The sequence below is a fragment of the Hydra viridissima genome, unplaced genomic scaffold, assembly GCF_058129835.1.
Source record: "Hydra viridissima isolate aposymbiotic clone 2 unplaced genomic scaffold, HvirCarnegie_v1 scaffold_20, whole genome shotgun sequence".
NCBI classification, from domain to species: Eukaryota; Metazoa; Cnidaria; class Hydrozoa; order Anthoathecata; family Hydridae; genus Hydra; species Hydra viridissima.
Window position 1 is genome coordinate 738126 of NW_028324319.1, and position 16875 is coordinate 755000.

The 16875-nt window shown below is 27.2% G+C and overlaps 1 protein-coding gene and 1 long non-coding RNA gene across 5 annotated transcripts; one reads left to right on the plus strand and one right to left on the minus strand.

Moving 5' to 3' along the window:
- Positions 1–1551: 1551 nt before the first annotated feature.
- On the plus strand, positions 1552–4559 carry LOC149876446 (uncharacterized). 2 transcript variants are annotated; one of them, XR_016448703.1, is made up of 3 exons: positions 1552–2513; positions 2740–3900; positions 4055–4559. It is a non-coding gene; the product is annotated as an uncharacterized LOC149876446 (long non-coding RNA). The 2 variants fall into 2 exon arrangements; XR_016448702.1 differs by having other exon boundaries at positions 2740–4559.
- A 5333-nt stretch (positions 4560–9892) lies between these two features.
- On the minus strand, positions 9893–13760 carry LOC149876447 (uncharacterized). Of its 3 annotated transcripts, XM_090075410.1 has the most exons (7): positions 13477–13760; positions 12801–12939; positions 11927–12025; positions 11370–11397; positions 11002–11106; positions 10835–10883; positions 9893–10549 (listed from the first exon to the last, which is right to left on the minus strand). In XM_090075410.1, the coding sequence occupies exons 2-7, from the start codon at positions 12879–12881 to the stop codon at positions 10063–10065; spliced, it is 849 nt and encodes a 282-aa protein (XP_089931536.1). In that variant the 5' UTR covers positions 12882–12939; positions 13477–13760; the 3' UTR covers positions 9893–10062. The 3 variants fall into 3 exon arrangements, with proteins under 3 accessions (XP_089931536.1, XP_089931534.1, XP_089931537.1); XM_090075408.1 differs by lacking the exon at positions 12801–12939 and having other exon boundaries at positions 13477–13751; XM_090075411.1 differs by lacking the exon at positions 13477–13760 and having other exon boundaries at positions 12857–12945.
- Positions 13761–16875: the final 3115 nt, after the last annotated feature.

Sequence of the window (16875 nt, forward strand, 5' to 3'; positions counted from 1 at the left end):
ATGGCATTTACCTTTTCTGACCATTTTATTTATATGAACTCACCTTATGTTAACATCGTAAACCAACATTCTTAATCGTTTAAGGGTTCTTAACAATCTTGAGCATTTACAAATTTTTGCCTCAAGGAGGCAATTAGCAATGGCATTTTGGTTGACCATATATAGTAAAAACTATATACAGTAATGATTGTTACAAAGTGAAACATAAGACTAGTGTTTACTGACAAGTCTTTCAACATTTAGATGTAGCACCTATTTGAATTATTCATTCAATACTAATTTAAATGATTACAAAAAAGTTTGAAGGATTTGCTTTCATTATGTTAAATGGTGTCAATATTGTAAAACACTTTTTATGGCTGTATTGGAGCAAAACAGCATTATAAAACAAGTGGATACCCTGTTTCTCAAAATATAAGTTTACTGAAGAATGTTGAATTTCATTTACCTATATACTTTAATAGGCATCAGCTACTCTACAAAGCAAAGGGATTGAAAGCTGAAATCTTTTCAAAGATGAATAAAAAATAGTCATTACACTCTAGTTTTCAACCAAAGAATGATTTTGCAAAGTGATGTGTGCAAAGGTTCGTGATTTTTTCTTCAAACCACAGATGTCTACTTTTGCAAACAAAGAGTTTTGTCCTCGAAAAATGTAGAGTTACATGATTTCACTGAATATTAAGTGTTTCAACAATATTTTTGATGTTTTTCTAAAAGTAAGCATTGAGTGAGAAGCATTATTCAATTTTTAACTATTTAAAAATCCATCAACTTGAAGTAGAAACTTTTATCAAATTGATAAGTTTATAGTAGAGGAAACTCACGATTAATTGCAATATAAGACATGAAAGACCTAACAACAGGCGTCCGTTACTCTACAAAACAAAGGGTTGAAAGCTTCTGTATTTACAAAAATGAATCAAAGAAACTTTTATTACAAAACACTTTAACATTCAACCCCTTGTTTTGTAGAATGACAAACCCTTATTCAAACACTGTGATTATATGGTGATCAGAAGAAATTTATTTCAAAATTATCTTGTTCTAATTTTGCATATGAAGGGACATGCCGATCCTATAATGCGTGGTTGTGGGGTCTGGCTGTTTTTATGTGCCAAATTGCCATAAGTGTACAATATACAGCACATTTAAAAACTAATATACAGCACTTTTAAAAACTAATTTATCTATTTTTAACGGCTTTAACTTATACAAATAGAGTAAAAATTTTATTATTAACATGTTGATTTAAAAGTAGCAAATGTAAACTGTGTGAATCTTCAAAATATAATTCGTAATTAATCTAATCTTAGCTTGCAGCATAGTATGTTTTTATAAATTACAAAATAATTTTGAATGCTCATATTTCAGACAATTTTGCAGCTACAGAGGTCCAACTTACCATTTTGGAAAGTTTAAAGCTTGCTGATTCCAAATATGTATGGCATGATATAGGTTGTGCCTCCCTTTTGGAGTGATGGCGCCAAATGTATCTCCAAAATATGGGCTCAATCTATAGCATGTCTGACATATTTGAAATCAGCAGGTTTTAAGTTTCCAAAATGGTATGTTGGACCTCTATAGCTGCAAAACTCGCAAAGTTATGAACTTTGAAGTTGACAAAATCTTTTTTGATTTGACATTTAGACAAAATTTATGAATCTGCATTTCATTTTTCAAGTTTCATTTATTTTGTTCCACTTCACTTAAAGGAAGTAAACAAAATATAAAAAATAGAAAATGTAAGTTTTTGTTGACTTTTTTAATTAAGAATTGAAAATATTAAAACATTTTTAAATGAAATAATTGTAGTTAAAACTTTGAAATAGTTCAGCCTGAATCCATCTTTCTACAAAACATGGTGTTAAAATTTTGTGTAATTATACTAAATTAAGAATTTGGAGCAGAATTCTTTGCGTGAAAAATTTTGCGTAATTTACTTAAAAACTCTGCGTAAGTTTGTTTATAGGATTGCATTTTATGGAAATTTTTTTTGCGTAAGAAAAAAGCTGCTTTTTTACGTAAATTACGCATTTTTCAGCTTTGTAGGCCACAAGTTATCAGAAATTAGCTTTTTGTTTACATCTTTGACACTCGGAGAGTGGTGCGTTAAAAACACGTTTTTCAATCTGACGTAGAAAGCGTGTTTTTGAAAAAAGCACTTGTTTTTTGAGTGTTTTTCAGTCAATCAATCAAACAATATCAATATATTTCAAGTTAAGGATGTTGCAAAAACTCAGATCATTGCAAATAGGAATTTACTAACAATACGCAATGACCTTTACAAGATAAAGAAAAGACAAGAGAAAAACATAAGAAATAAACTAGTCGCATAATAAAAGTAGAAATTTACAAAAACTTATAAGTAATACTAATAAAAAAGACTTTTAAGAGTTCAAATATAGGTCAAATAGTTATTATAACGTATTCACATATATATACGCATATACACATATACGCAAAAAAGAAATCATAAAATGTACATAAATATAAAGTAAACAATTATACAAGTAAAGAATATATTAATAAAAAGATAATATTTATAAGATAAAGAAAAGACAAGAGAAAAACAAAAGAAATAAACTAGTCGAATAATAAAAGTAAAACTTTACAAAAATTTATAAGTAATATATATATATAATATATATAGTAATATATATACATACCCATATGCAAATATACACAAAAAAAAAAAGCTACAAAATGTACATAAACATAAAGAAAACAGTTATAAAGGTAAAGAATAAAGTTAAGCGTAACTTTTTGGTTGAAATGATGGAGTGACTTTAAGAACAGATTCTTTGATCTAAGGATAAAGTCTGTTTTTAGGGTGTAAGGAAGGGTGCTTCAAGAAAGGATTTACTGGTATGTAATGGAAGTTATTCAACGCTTAGCTGTCTGTTTTTGTGGGATGGTTAAGTTGTTACTCCATGTATATTCCAAGTTGTTATAAGTGACTGATTTTAGGTTATGCCCACATGTTGGCTGCGTTATTGATCCTAGACAAATGAAAAATTTAGGAACTGGATTAAATTATAAAACCGAAGAACTTTGGATGTAAGATACAGTATGTCGGTAGGGAAGTTTCTTGGGCAGAAATTAATTATTCGTATTGCTCTATTTCGAAGCGAAATGATTTAAGAAAGACAGACGATTGTAGATTGTCCCAAACTTGGTATGCATATTGTAAATGTGAACCAGAATTTGAGTGATATATAGATAGTTATGTTTCAAAATTAGAATAGTGTCGAAATTTTGCTAACATACCGTTGTAACGGTTTAATTTGAGAGTAAGGTCATTTATGTGTGTTTTAAATGAACGTTTCTCATCTATCACAACATCAAATAAGCTATATTTTAAGACAAAGGCAGCTTTTGGCTACTTATTCTAAAGTTCAAGTGTTTTGAAAGACATTAGTTTTCTTAGAATAGTTAGCATGTTGCGTCTTAAAATATTAACTATTTCTGTTTTTTTAGTATTTTTTAGATGAGATCTTATTGCTCGAAGCCATTGAACAAGACTGACCATATCCTGATTAACATATTTATTTAGTTTTTTGAGAGAGTTCATTAATTGGAGATTTGTGCCATCAGCAAAATGATTCGTATTTGAATGTTTGATAGAAAGATGAAAATCATTGATATAGATAATAAAGAGAAGAGGACCTAATATGGATCACTGAGGAATGCCAATGCAAACGCTTTTAATGTCTGAGAAGGTGCTATTTAGAGAAACAAACTGTTGACGATTGGAAAGGTATGATTTAAACCATTGCAAGGTTGTACCGCGTACACCATAATAGTTAAGCTTTGATAGGAGAATGTCATAGTCTATGATGTCAAAAGCTTTTTGAAAATTAATGGAAACCCCACAAGGAAACTTTCCATTATGAAGAGGTTATTCTTATGCTTTCTGTAATTTCGATAAGAGCTTGAACTGTAGAATGCATTTTACGAAAACCAAACTAGGGTTTATACAAGTATTGATTTTGGTTTAGGAAATCGTATAACTTATTATGCATCACTTTTTCAAAAATTTTGCTTAAATTAGAAAGAAGAGAAACCGGACGATAGTTGGTGCAGTCTACCTTAGATCCTCTTTTGTGGACTGGAATAACTTGGGCCAGGTTGAAAAAATTAGAAAACATTCCTTTGCAAAATGAATTATTTAAGATAATACTTAGTGGTTTGATAGAATTTTTGACACCAGTTTAAGAAGTTTTGTTGGAAGGCCGGTCGGTCCGACACTCCTACTCTCTATGATAGTGGAATTTACAAAGCCGAGGGTTTCCTCTTTCGTTATTGGGTGCACATAAAAAGTTTGTGTAATAGTCTTTTTTGCTAAACTTTAGAAGATTGCTTATGCTACTACGATATTTTTTAAACTTTATAAAAAGTTTTTCTTTCTCCAGTTTTTTGATTTTAAACATTTTTTATGAATTTTTTTTTAATTGTAAAAAAACTTGAGAATGACTTTTGTTAACCAAGGTTTATTATGACTAGTTATTTGATTTTTTGTCAATTTTTATTAAGGGAATGGTTTGCTAAAAATCCAATCTAAAATTTCGATTAACTTTTTAATTGAATAACTGACATCGTTTTTTTCTATTATAAAGTCATCCCATTCGACATTTGAAGTATGGATAAATTGTTGGATAAATTGTTGGACAAATTGTTGGATAAATTGTTGGATGAGTTGTTGGATAAATTGTTGGATAAATTCAGCTTTTTTAAAGTTTTTAAAGCACCTCCTAACAATAGGTTCAAGTGAAGTTTGTGTTTTTGAATGCGGCATTATTATAAACTGAGCAAGATGATCAGATATTGAAGTGGTAAGATTGCTTGAGATTGTATCAGAAAAATGAGAGTTTAAAAAAATATTATTAATTACTGTTTAAGAATGAGTGGTTATGTGTGTAGGCTGCATAATAAAAGGAGAAAGAGAATTTGAAACCATTGATTCTAAAAAATGTAAAATCTCATTGGATGTATTGTATTTGAGTGAGTCAAGGTTGAAATCTCCTATTAACCTAAGCCTTTTTTTCTAAGCTAATTTTTTCAAGAAGAGGATTTTGGTAGTGGTCAACAAATTCAGATGGATACATGACTTTATAAACAACCAACTATTAAGTTCCTTTTTTTAGAATTTATTTCTTCAATAAATATAGATTCAAGTTCTTTAATTTTAACCAAGATTATGTCAGTTCTAATTTTAAAGTTTAAAATAGACTTAATATACACCCTTTTTAGCGTGTGAACAGATACATATTCTAAATCAACATTAGTTATAGACACATTTTTATCGTACGGGTTAGATTCAGTTATTCAATTATATCAGGCATATTGTTAAAAGACTCTAATAGTATTTTAAAATCGTCAATATGATATGGTATTGAAGATATGTTTATATGAAGATTACTTACCGAATTTTGGAACAACTCATTGTAACTAGGAACATCTACATACTTGCATTTAAACGAAGTGTAAGATAGGTCATTGAGGTTCCCAAAAAGGTTTTTCAAATTTGGATTATCGGATAGATTATTTACGAGGTTAAGTTTCAGTAACTTTCCAGCTGTGAGCACAGGACTATGATAGATAACACAAGATCAGAAATATTAGTGAAAGCAAGAAATGTTTTTGTTTAGATACCAGGCAGTACCAGGTATTTAAAGTTTTGATATTTTCATATGTCAGTCTGTCAACTCGATTACATTTTTTGTGTATCCACTTGTCACATAGATCACATTGGATTGCTGCGTGATTTTTAGCAACGTTTTTAACGTAAATAACATTTTAATACCACAAAGATATTTCACTACCATCATTAAAAAGTTGTAGAAAGAAGATGGTAAAAAAATTTAAAAAATTAATAAAAAATAAATCTAAGAAGTGAAAAAATCTAATTGAGTTGCATAAAAAAGAAAATCAAGAAAAAAAATTATATGTATAATAATAATAATAATAATAATAATAATAATAATAATAATAATAATAATAATAATAATAATAATAATAATAATAATAATAATAATAATAATAATAATAATAATAATAATAATAATAATAATAATAATAATAATAATAATAATAATAATAATAATAATAATAATAATAATAATATGTATATATAAGCATATTATCTAAGAATGAAAACAATTTATTAACTTTACTAACTATTGGTTTATTATTATTTAAGTTTATGTAAGAAAATATAACCTTAACTAATATAAAATATTTAGATAAAAACTTTTCATACTTCGACTTATTTTTTCATTGACAGCAGTTTAATTTTTTTTTTTTTTTTTTTAGCAGTTTTTTGAGTGTTTTCTTGTTTTGGCTTCTTGTTTTCTCTGATTTTTATGTGAAAATGGTATTGATATTTACCTTTTCTTCCTCTTCTACGTTTTTCATTTTACAGTCAACTTCATCTTTTGATTTTTTCACGCTTATTTAACGAAAAATACTATTTAAAATACCTTGATTTCTTTGTTTACTTTCTCGTTTTTCTTTTCCTTATACAATCTTTTGTAAAACCTATTTTATGTTTGAGAAATCTTTATGAACTAAACCAATGAGAAAGCCTTCGCATAAACAAATTTATCCAATTCCAAAGGCTTTATTCAACATTCAAAAAATCGATTTTTTAAACTAAATCTTAAAACTTTAGAAAAGAAAACCAATCAGTCTAAAATTAAAAGAAATTCTTTTCACAAAAATTTGAAGCGAATTTTGAAAACAGCAACCATTCACTAACTACTTGCTTTTTTTAACAACCAATAAAAAGTTTTCTTAAAACAACGGCTTAACATCAAACAGTTAATAAAAAAAACATTTTTTTATGTAAGCCTCTATGCTATTTACATCAAATAAAAAATAGCTAATAACTTTGAAGAAATTACTTTAATACCATTTTCTTCAAAGTAATAAAAAATTCTTTCCAAACTACCATATTTATTTAACTTAATTGTAAATTAATTCTTGTTTCACTTGCTTGCACAACAAACCAAATTTTCAGTGATCTTTTGCTGATGAAAATCCAGTTTTTTCAATGAAAAGGTCTTTTGATGTTGTTCTAAGTTAAAGAATCGATTTTATTACCCACCATTATTTTAAACACCTGTATAAAGATGAACTTGTGAATTATGTTAAAATCAATGACTTGGATCACATTTTAACTTTAACTCTTAGAATTACCTAGAACAGGAACTTGACACATTAAATTCTATGAGGTCACTATCTCCCTTAGACTCATCAAGATTGCTTTCAACCTCTGCTAATATGATTTTTTTTTATCATCGCAATCATCGTATCAGAGGATTCATCAGGATCAGAAAACTCTGAATTACATATTGGAGAATCAAGCATTTTATTCACACTTTTAAGGCATGATTGAGGGGTCATTTTTAAGGCATAATTGAGATAGTAAAAGTGCTGAATATTCTTTCATTAGCAACTGAGGTAGATGGCATAAGTAAGTTTTTAAGGCTAAACCAGCAACTAGACTACATTTATAAAAAGCGTGCCAATGTCTTTTAAAATCTTGATCTCAGCAAGTTGCTCAACATAGGTGATTCCCCAAAGACCAATAGAATTTACAAACTTTGCAATATTTTTTTCGATTGCAGAATACCCAACTTCATTGGAAGTAGAAAAGCTCTTAGCTAATATCTCTGTATACTCGATTGCTTTTAAGAATTCTGATCGAGAGAGGCTTAAACCTTTATGCGTGGATCAAGCAAGTTTTCACCTTAAAGAAGCTTTGTGACAACCATGTTTTTTCTTAACGTAAACCGGCCAATATTATGTATTTATTAACGAAAACCTTTTTACCGAAAAACATGTAACAAAACGTATTTTTCAGTCAGCCGCATGTTTTTGAATGACCGTGTTCCGGGTATAGAGGTGCAGGGTTTGAACACCCAGTGTACAATCAACAGTTTAAATTGAGTGTTCAAAAAGATCCTATTAAGGATCGAAATAGACTAAAACTTTGTAGGCAGTCGTTATCCGATTAGTAACTTCTTTTAATTCCAGTTGTTTTCTCAACTTTTGCAAGTTTATTAATTTTCATATTGATAAATTAATTTCATTCGATTGCATTGAACCGACTAACACGATTGTTGGCTCAGACAACGATTTGATATTATTTTAAAAACGAATACAAAATAACATTTTCATACCATAAGGAAAAACAGGATACTTTTTGATTTGCATTTTTTGATTAATGTGAACATTAATAATCAGGTTTGCAACTTTCAAACTAAAGAAAAGGAACGGTTACAACAGTAGGGCAGGGGAGAGGGGGCTGGTTGAGCAATTTTTACTAAAACAAATAGATCTCTTGAACGGTGCGTCGGATTACATCTTTTTTTCACTATTAGAAAGAAAATTTTATCTGCTAAAATTTAGAAAAAATAAATATTTTTTTAATGTTAACCAGTAAATGGATTCTTTCAGGAACATATTCATCTAACTTATGTTTACGCAAGACACATTCACGATCCATTCTTCACGATCCATTGTTGTCGGTCTATCACAAGTAATCTGGGCAAGAAGATCTGAAATTTATGTAATATGCTGAGAATCTATTTATTGCACTGAAAAAAGAAGGCGGACATTCTCATGGTAAATACAAACACACACATTGTGTAGTATTTTGTCATTGAGTTTAAGATAAGGAGGTAATAAAATGACTGTTCCCTTAATTTCATCACTAAAGGCTCTCTTGAATATTTGCTTTGGTTTTGAATTATTTATAGTTAAGCCTTCTACTGTAATAACTAAAATAAATTGTTTTTCTTTTCTTGAAGATTGAGTTTAACATAAGGAGTCCTGTGCTCACAGCATTTTTTTTGCCAATCAACACACGATGCATGGGTCAGCAAAAAAAGACCATAAGCTTGACTAGCGTGACATGAGTATATACCAAGCTTACACATGACTTTTAGTTTTCAAACTCTCCTTACAGCTCTTTCTAATCACTCCGCATCCTTTCTTTTCAGGCATTTGATAGAACACATCTTCACTGCAACAATGTAAAATGACTGTCTCCTTAGTTTCATCGCTAATGGGATATTGGCTTTGAATTGTTTATAGTTCAGCCCTTTGCTTAAGTATTCTTTCTGTCTCTTTCACGTTAAACCGTGTAATTTATGCACTGGTCATATTAACTATTTGTTTCTCTCTAGCTAATCTTTTCCCGCGTTACATCCAACAACGCAGTTTGTTTGGTAATTACATTATGTATTGAATTGATTTTTTTTATTACAAATAAACTTTAGTGAACTAAAAAAGGAAACAGCTCTCTTAAAAAATTTAATTGAAATTGAAATAATAAACTTTTTGTTTCTTTTTGGTGCCGGATGTAACGCAAAGTATACGTCATAGATACCGGATTTATATATGGTTATCTAAGAATTAGACATCCTTTGCGAACTTTTTTACGCATTAGTGAAGTATTTAATACATTTAAAAAGATCCCTTTAACGAACAACACATAAAATACTTTAGTTTAAAAGGAAAGATTTTGTAAAATAATCGTACGCGACATGTTGTCCCTTCAGCTTACATTGTTTATCCTGTTTTCGAATTCAACTGAAATCTGCATATTATCAAACATTGAGATTTTATCTTTCACAAAATGCAAAAAATTTCTAAATCTTTAAAAAGATTTTTTTTCTTTGATGTTTATCTTATCATGATTCGCTTTAAACTTGAAATTTTTAATTGATATTTATCACATTTTTATAAATTCCCTATCATCGCATTTTTGTCGATTACCTTTTATGGCATTTTTATCAATTACTTAGTATCGCGTTTTTATCAATTACCTATTACGGACGCTTTTTATTGACGTTGCCTTTAAAAGTTAATTTTGTATTTGTAATTTTCATTAAAATTTTGTATTATCTTTAATTCTTAGAATTCTACTTATAAGTTCTAATTCTTGAAAACTAACTTTGTTTTTGGAAGAGTTTGATGGCTAAATGCAAGTTTAGCGCTTCAAAGAAGTCTGTCAACAAGTAAACTTTAAAGAAGTCTGTTAACTAATTAACATTAGTGTCCAATTCTTAAAGAGTGAAACTTTGAAATTGTTTCCTTTAAATAGCCTCGACCGATTGTTCTTGAAAAATTACTGTTACCAGGCACTTCGCTAGTTTGCATACCTGGTGTAGGTGGCGTAGCTGATGTAGGTGGTGTATTTGGTGTAGGTGGCGTAGCTGATGTAGGAAGTGTATTTGGTGCAGGTGGCGTAGCTGATGTAGCTGGAGTAGATTTTGAGGGTATTACGTATCTTGTAGGTGTAGGTAGCGTGGCTGATGTAGGTAGTGTATTTGGTGTAGGTGGCGTAGCTAATGTAGGTAGTGTATTTGGTGCAGGTGGCGTAGCTGATGTAGCTGTAGTAGATTTTGAGGGTTTTACGTATCTTGAACTTGATGAAGCTTCGGAATATTCAGAATACGGACTTACGTCATTGTTTCCAACGATTTCTGTGTTTTTGAGATTAAATTTGGCGATAGGCAGAGGATTTTGTTTAGAATTGCTAAAATTTACAACTTAAAAGGTTTTAAAATTTTACAAGAGTAAACTAAAGCGAAATAATCAAAGTGAATGAAATTTTGACATGCCAAAAAAATCACCAAAAAATGTCAAATTAAAATTTGGAATTTTACGGAATCTATACTATTTTGAATTAATTCTATTATTGAATAGCTAAAAAAAAAAAAGCTTTACAGCTTATCTGTAAAAACCCCCATTACAAGTTAATTATGATGAAAATAATGAAAGGAATTTTCATAGATAGTTCTAAAAACTTTTACATTTTTACCCGAGCTGAGAATCCATCTTCACTGAACTGACAGAATGAAGACCAATTTCTAAAAATAGAAATCCTCATCAAACTCCATCTTAAAATGTTATTTGTTGGAAATCTCATTTTGCATCATTTCGAATAAATCACAGACCACATAAACATTAACTATAAAAATATTTTACCTTTGTCCCAGTCTTCCTCTTCTTCACTCATTATTATTTGTTTTGGCTTTGGCATACTTATATTTCCACGCATAGATTGTGGTTCCTTAGAGTTCGGCAGCGTCACTTTTAAAGAAGTAGAGAAAAAAAACAATAAAAAAATTGAAAGAAAACTTTAATGTTAAATGAAATCAACAGAAAGAAAATAACATTCTCAAAGTCATAAACGAAATCAACAGAAAGAAAATAACATTCTCAAAGTCATAAATAAAAACGATTTTTGGTAACAGGAAATAACATATATCAGGAAATTACTTTTTTAGTTTTAACATACTAATAAGAGACTAAAGAAGACATTATTTTCATGAAAAAATTTAAAACATACTCACATTTTATTATATTATTTTCTAATGGAGGCTATAATGAAAACAAAAATATACACAAAATATTTAAATCATTTTTAAAAACCATTTAAAAAATAAACATTTCAAAGTTAGATCATCAATAAAAGAATGAACATTGCAAAAAATATTTATTTTGATTGTGATTTTTTTAAAAAAAAAACAAATAAAAAAAATAAAGTTTAAATAGGATTTAAATGAAGGAAATTTATAAAAAAGCAAAGCTTTTTTACAAAGTGTCATTTTGTAAAACTAAAAACAAATGCGCTAAATGAAAAATTATTGTGTGCAAAAGACCATTAGGTTTAGGAACGAGGATTGTCCATTAAAAACAACAGAATCTTGGAAAAGCAGTTATAAAATCATGATGGCTATTTTTTTTTTTTATTTCAGCTTTCCGCTTTCGGTTGAGTTAAAATCTCACTGAGCTCAAATAAATGACTGAAAGATTTTTTAAATGAGAAACAAAACAAAATAAATCTAAATCAGTTCAAAGTAGTCAGTTAAATTTCTGTTTTAACAAATTGAAAAGATAACAACCAAACCTTATCTACACATGATGCCAAGTGCATGCCAATGGCTCCTCTCATTACAAAATGCTTTGCATTAAACGGGCATTGTACTAAATCTTTCTCTGGATGATTCTAAAGAAAAAAAAAACAATTAGTAGTTTTGTAGTGAGTTAGTAAATGAAATACTTTTCTTATAGTTGCATTTATCACTCATAAGGTCATACTTTTTATTATTTTACATTTTTTTAAGTTGTAAACTTTGTTTTTTAGATTTTAATGAGTAGCTCAATAAAAAAAAGTAAAAGTTAAAATTTTTAATTAAACTAACAATAAGTGGTATATTTTGGTGTAACTTAAGACTCTGGTCTTACCATTCTTACCAAAGCCACATGATGATTATCAAGAGATTATCAAAATACAAGGCAGTTACAAACTTCCATTTTATATTGCATATTGTTACAAAATGATAGTAAAAGTCTGTTTTTTTACTACTAATAATGCACAGTTGCATGTTATGCAGGGTACGGTGCATAATGATGGGTGTAGGGTGTGGGACATGTTGTATAGGGTAACTTATTCTTAAACCTGATTCTGATCTTAGATAAGGGACACTTTTAGATCATTAGAGCATCATTTTAGATTTTCCCCTTTTAGATCATTAAGGCTTAAAAGGTAAATCACCTCCTAACAAGTGCAACTTCAAAAGTTATTAAATGCAAATTTAAAAACTCAGATTTATTTTGTTCTACATTTTTTTAGTCTCAATAGACTAACTTTTTTTTCTTACAGTTTGATACAAAACTCAATTTTAGTTATTACATGCTGGTATGTTTTGGTTGGAATTCCGGCCTTAGCCTAAGAAAAACATAACTTATTTTGCTAAAAAATTGCACTTATATGTATTAACCTTTATTTTGCAAGGGATTTGTTTTGTTGAAAGTAGTTTACTTTCTAAAATCATACCGAAAGTGGGACCAGTCAACCACATAGTTGTCTCCCTTCATATTGGTTTTTTTCATTTAAACATTTATTTTGTTTGCCACTTTCTAAATATAAAATGATAAGTTTGTAAATCAAAGCATTTATTATTAATAAACAAAATTTAAATATAAAATAGAATTTATGTGTAATTATTTGGCTGTTTAACAAATGAAAAAAATTATACACTGAAAAATTTAACAGTGTTAAAAAAAAAAAACTAGTACTACAAATTTCCGTTCAACTACTAAATACTCTTCTAGTTAACTGAAATAGAAGTCCCTTAGTAACTCTTAACTGTAAAAATTAAATATATCATATACTATATTATACAATAAATTACATTTCTTTTGTTAACGGAATAAAAATAAAAATGTTTTTTAATTCAGATGAAGTAATTTAAAAGAAATCATAAGAGACTTAAATAAATACTTATGATACCAATTTTTAAAGAAACTTTATTTGTTGTATAATCTTTTTTAAATTGAATTCACCCAATTTCAAAGGTTCTTAAGCAAAAAGTATAAAAGCTAAAAAAAGAAAAAAAAAAATGTTTCGCATGCAGATTGAACTGCCTAAATGATAATAAAGATAAACATCATTACTTTTTTGCATTTTAGGACATGTCTTTGAAACCTTTGTGCAGTGATCACATGAACTGGATCATATGGACAAATGATACTTGCATAAGGATCCCAATATCCTTTTTCATTCATTTTTTATAAGGCTAATCTTTTTGGTGATGTAACAACAGGTTGCATTTATATTGTAAACAAATTATCTTATATTAAATAAAGAGGTGCGTGTATGTCTTAGAACAAACTGTAACTTTAATGCACAATAACGTGCATTACGCACATATTGTTTTGCAATACAACTACATTATTCTCTAGACTTAAGCATAAGCTATTTATTAACTTAAACTATAAGCATAAACTATTTCTAACATATACAAATTGCTGTACCAAAACATTACACATTGTTCCCTTATTTAGTAAAACAATAACATTTATATGTTTTTCAAATTTTTAAATAGCAAGTTTAAAAAAATTTTCTTTTTTTTTTTTTTTTTTATATATTCAAAGACACGCGTCCCTTTTTCTGTGAATGAAACCCTAACATTAAGGATCAGAGTTTCGTACGTACGTTACAATCACCGATGATATTTCGAAATTGGTATAGCAAAAATCGGACCCCGATGAGATAAGATGACCGATAAGATGACTGAGGCCAGTTCTGTACTGGTATGAATACTGTAAGACGAGTATCGTAAAAAATGACCACACTATTCTTCCGTACAGAGACTCTGATGCCTACCAAACATGTAAAAACTAAAGTCCAAACTCTGTAAATAGTAAAAAACTAGTTCGTTACGACACGGAATTAAAATTTGATTTCGCGTTCCGTAAGTTCCGAAATTTCCTGGAATGTGGAATCCATTTTTTAAAATTATTATTAAGTAAAAGAATTTTTTACTTCTTTAAATTAAATTTTATTTGCATTTGATTAACCCTTTAGCGCCCGTGTAGCAGATCTGCTACATAACTTCAGAAACCTTTTATGGCCATCCTGTCAACACAGTGATCTCAAAAACACCTTTTGTAGCATATTTACAACATATTTTTGTTGATCTGATTTAGCTAGGTTAATATAATTAGATAATCAAGACTTAAAAACACATCAAAATTGTCTTTTTAAAAATCGGATGATTGTTGTCAGACAAGGTATTTTCAAAGAGAGTTTTTTCCTGTTTTTTTACGAATATTAAAGCTTATTTGTTTATTTTATTTTAAATTAATAACACATGTAAGTTTTAGAAGTATTTAAGAGAGTTTCCTCTTTTTGAAACACAAAATGCTATCTGAATTTATATGTATCACATATGCTACAATGACAAAATTGGGTTTGCTAGTGAAATTTTAAAATTTTATTTTTTAATTCATAATGTAGGCCCTAAAACAATTGCTTTTTGAAGTTTTTGGAGTTTTTTGAAAATTTTAAGCCCTGGTGGTGGGCGCTAAAGGGTTAAGCTCTTTCATTCTGTTAAATACTACAAAAAAGCAAAATAGCGCACTAAATTATTCAATCAAATTCAAGGGTGTAAATGAAATAACAAATATGTTTTTTTAATCTTCAGTGGTTGTATTAATGAATTTTTAATTATGCTTGTATCTTGTTTACAACATGTTTAACGTGTTATGGTTTCAAAAAAATCCTTTAGTTTTTCCATTTCATTAATATGAGCTTTAAAAATGACAAAAGAAAAATTCAATGTTTCTATCAAACAAAATCGATCAAACATAATTTTGGTGGTGGAAAAAGAAAGGTCTTCAAGATAAAAAAGCTGATTAGAAAGCTTATTTATAGTTTCTAGATTAACCTTCGGCCTCTCATTTAGAGAACGTGATTTATACTAATATTTTCTCAGAGCTTTGTTGCAAAAGATTGAATAATAATAATAATAATAATAATAATAATAATAATAATAATAATAATAATAATAATAATAATAATAATAATAATAATAATAATAATAATAATAATAATAATAATAATAATAATAATAATAATAATAATAATAATAATAATAATAATAATAATAATAATAGTAATAATAATAATAATAATAATAATAATAATAATAATAATAATAATAATAATAATAATAATAATAATAATAATAATAATAATAATAATAGTAATAATAATAATAATAATAATAATAATAATAATAATAATAATAATAATAATAATAATAATAATAATAATAATAATAATAGTAATAATAATAATAATAGTAATAATAATAATAATAATAATAATAATAATAATAATAATAATAATAATAATAATAATAATGATAATGATGATGATAATAATAGTAATAATAATAATAATAATAATAATAATAATAATGATAATAATAATAATAATAATAATAATAATAATAATAATAATAATAATAATAATAATAATAATAATAATAATAATAATAATAATAATAATAATAATGTTAGTAATAATAATAATAATAACAATAATAATAGTAGTAATGATAATAATGATAATATTAATTATAACAGTAGCAATAGTAAAAATAATAGTAATAATAATAACAATAATAATAATAAGAAGAAGAAGAAGAAGAAAAATAATAATAATAATAGTATGATATTTAAAATATAATAATAAAAAAAATACACAAAAACACACACAAATACGCGTTCTCAAAATCATTTCGTGAGTTACGTGACGCAAAAAAAAATTTTTTTTTTTGCATTAAAAAAAAAAAACTCCACGGTGGCGAAAATGAAAAAAAAAATAATCTCAAAGTAACGTTATGAAACTTTAAATAAAATTTAAATCAAAAGAGAACACCTCGATACGACAGTTAAGTAAAAGTAATAATCGTTTTTAAATTTTTTAAATTTTTTCATTTACGGTATATATATTTTCATTTATGGCATATACTTCAATTATGGTATATATTGGTATCAAAATTAATTTTGTTAATTTTTTCTACACAAACTAATTTGTTTATATGTTGACAAAAAACGGCTATTTTCATAACCACATATCTTTTAAAAACACATTAGCAAGGAAAATATTTGTAATATCTTATATTTTATTATTGTAATAGTTAATTAATCTAAAACAATTTAAATTTATACTATTAACTGTATTAAAATATAAACTAGAAATATTTTTATATAAAGATAAAAAATAATAACAATACAAATGATAAAATAGTTAAATATTAACAATAAAAAAATATAACCCGAAGATAATGGTAAAATTGCGTAAAAATGCGTAAAAACGGTAATTATCGGTAACTCCGGCAATTTGTTATAATTTTGTTAAAAGTTAGTAAAAGCTGTAATTTTGAGTAAAATAGCGTAAAACTTTACTTTTTTCATTTTATCAAGATAATTAAATCATTACCACCTAAAATTAAATTGCCCTCTTATATCAGCTTGACTAAAGTTAAAAAAGATTACCGGGCC

Excerpts from the sequence above, each read along its gene's own strand:
- LOC149876447 (XM_090075408.1), bottom strand. The coding sequence starts at position 13,587 with ATGAATGAAAAAGGATATTGGGATCCTTATGCAAGTATCATTTGTCCA. Across the intron at positions 11,398-11,926 it reads TGGCATCATGTGTAGATAAG|CCTCCATTAGAAAATAATAT; the intron begins GTTTGGTTGTTA and ends TTTTCATTATAG. Across the intron at positions 10,550-10,834 it reads AAGATGGATTCTCAGCTCGG|CAATTCTAAACAAAATCCTC; the intron begins GTAAAAATGTAA and ends TGTAAATTTTAG.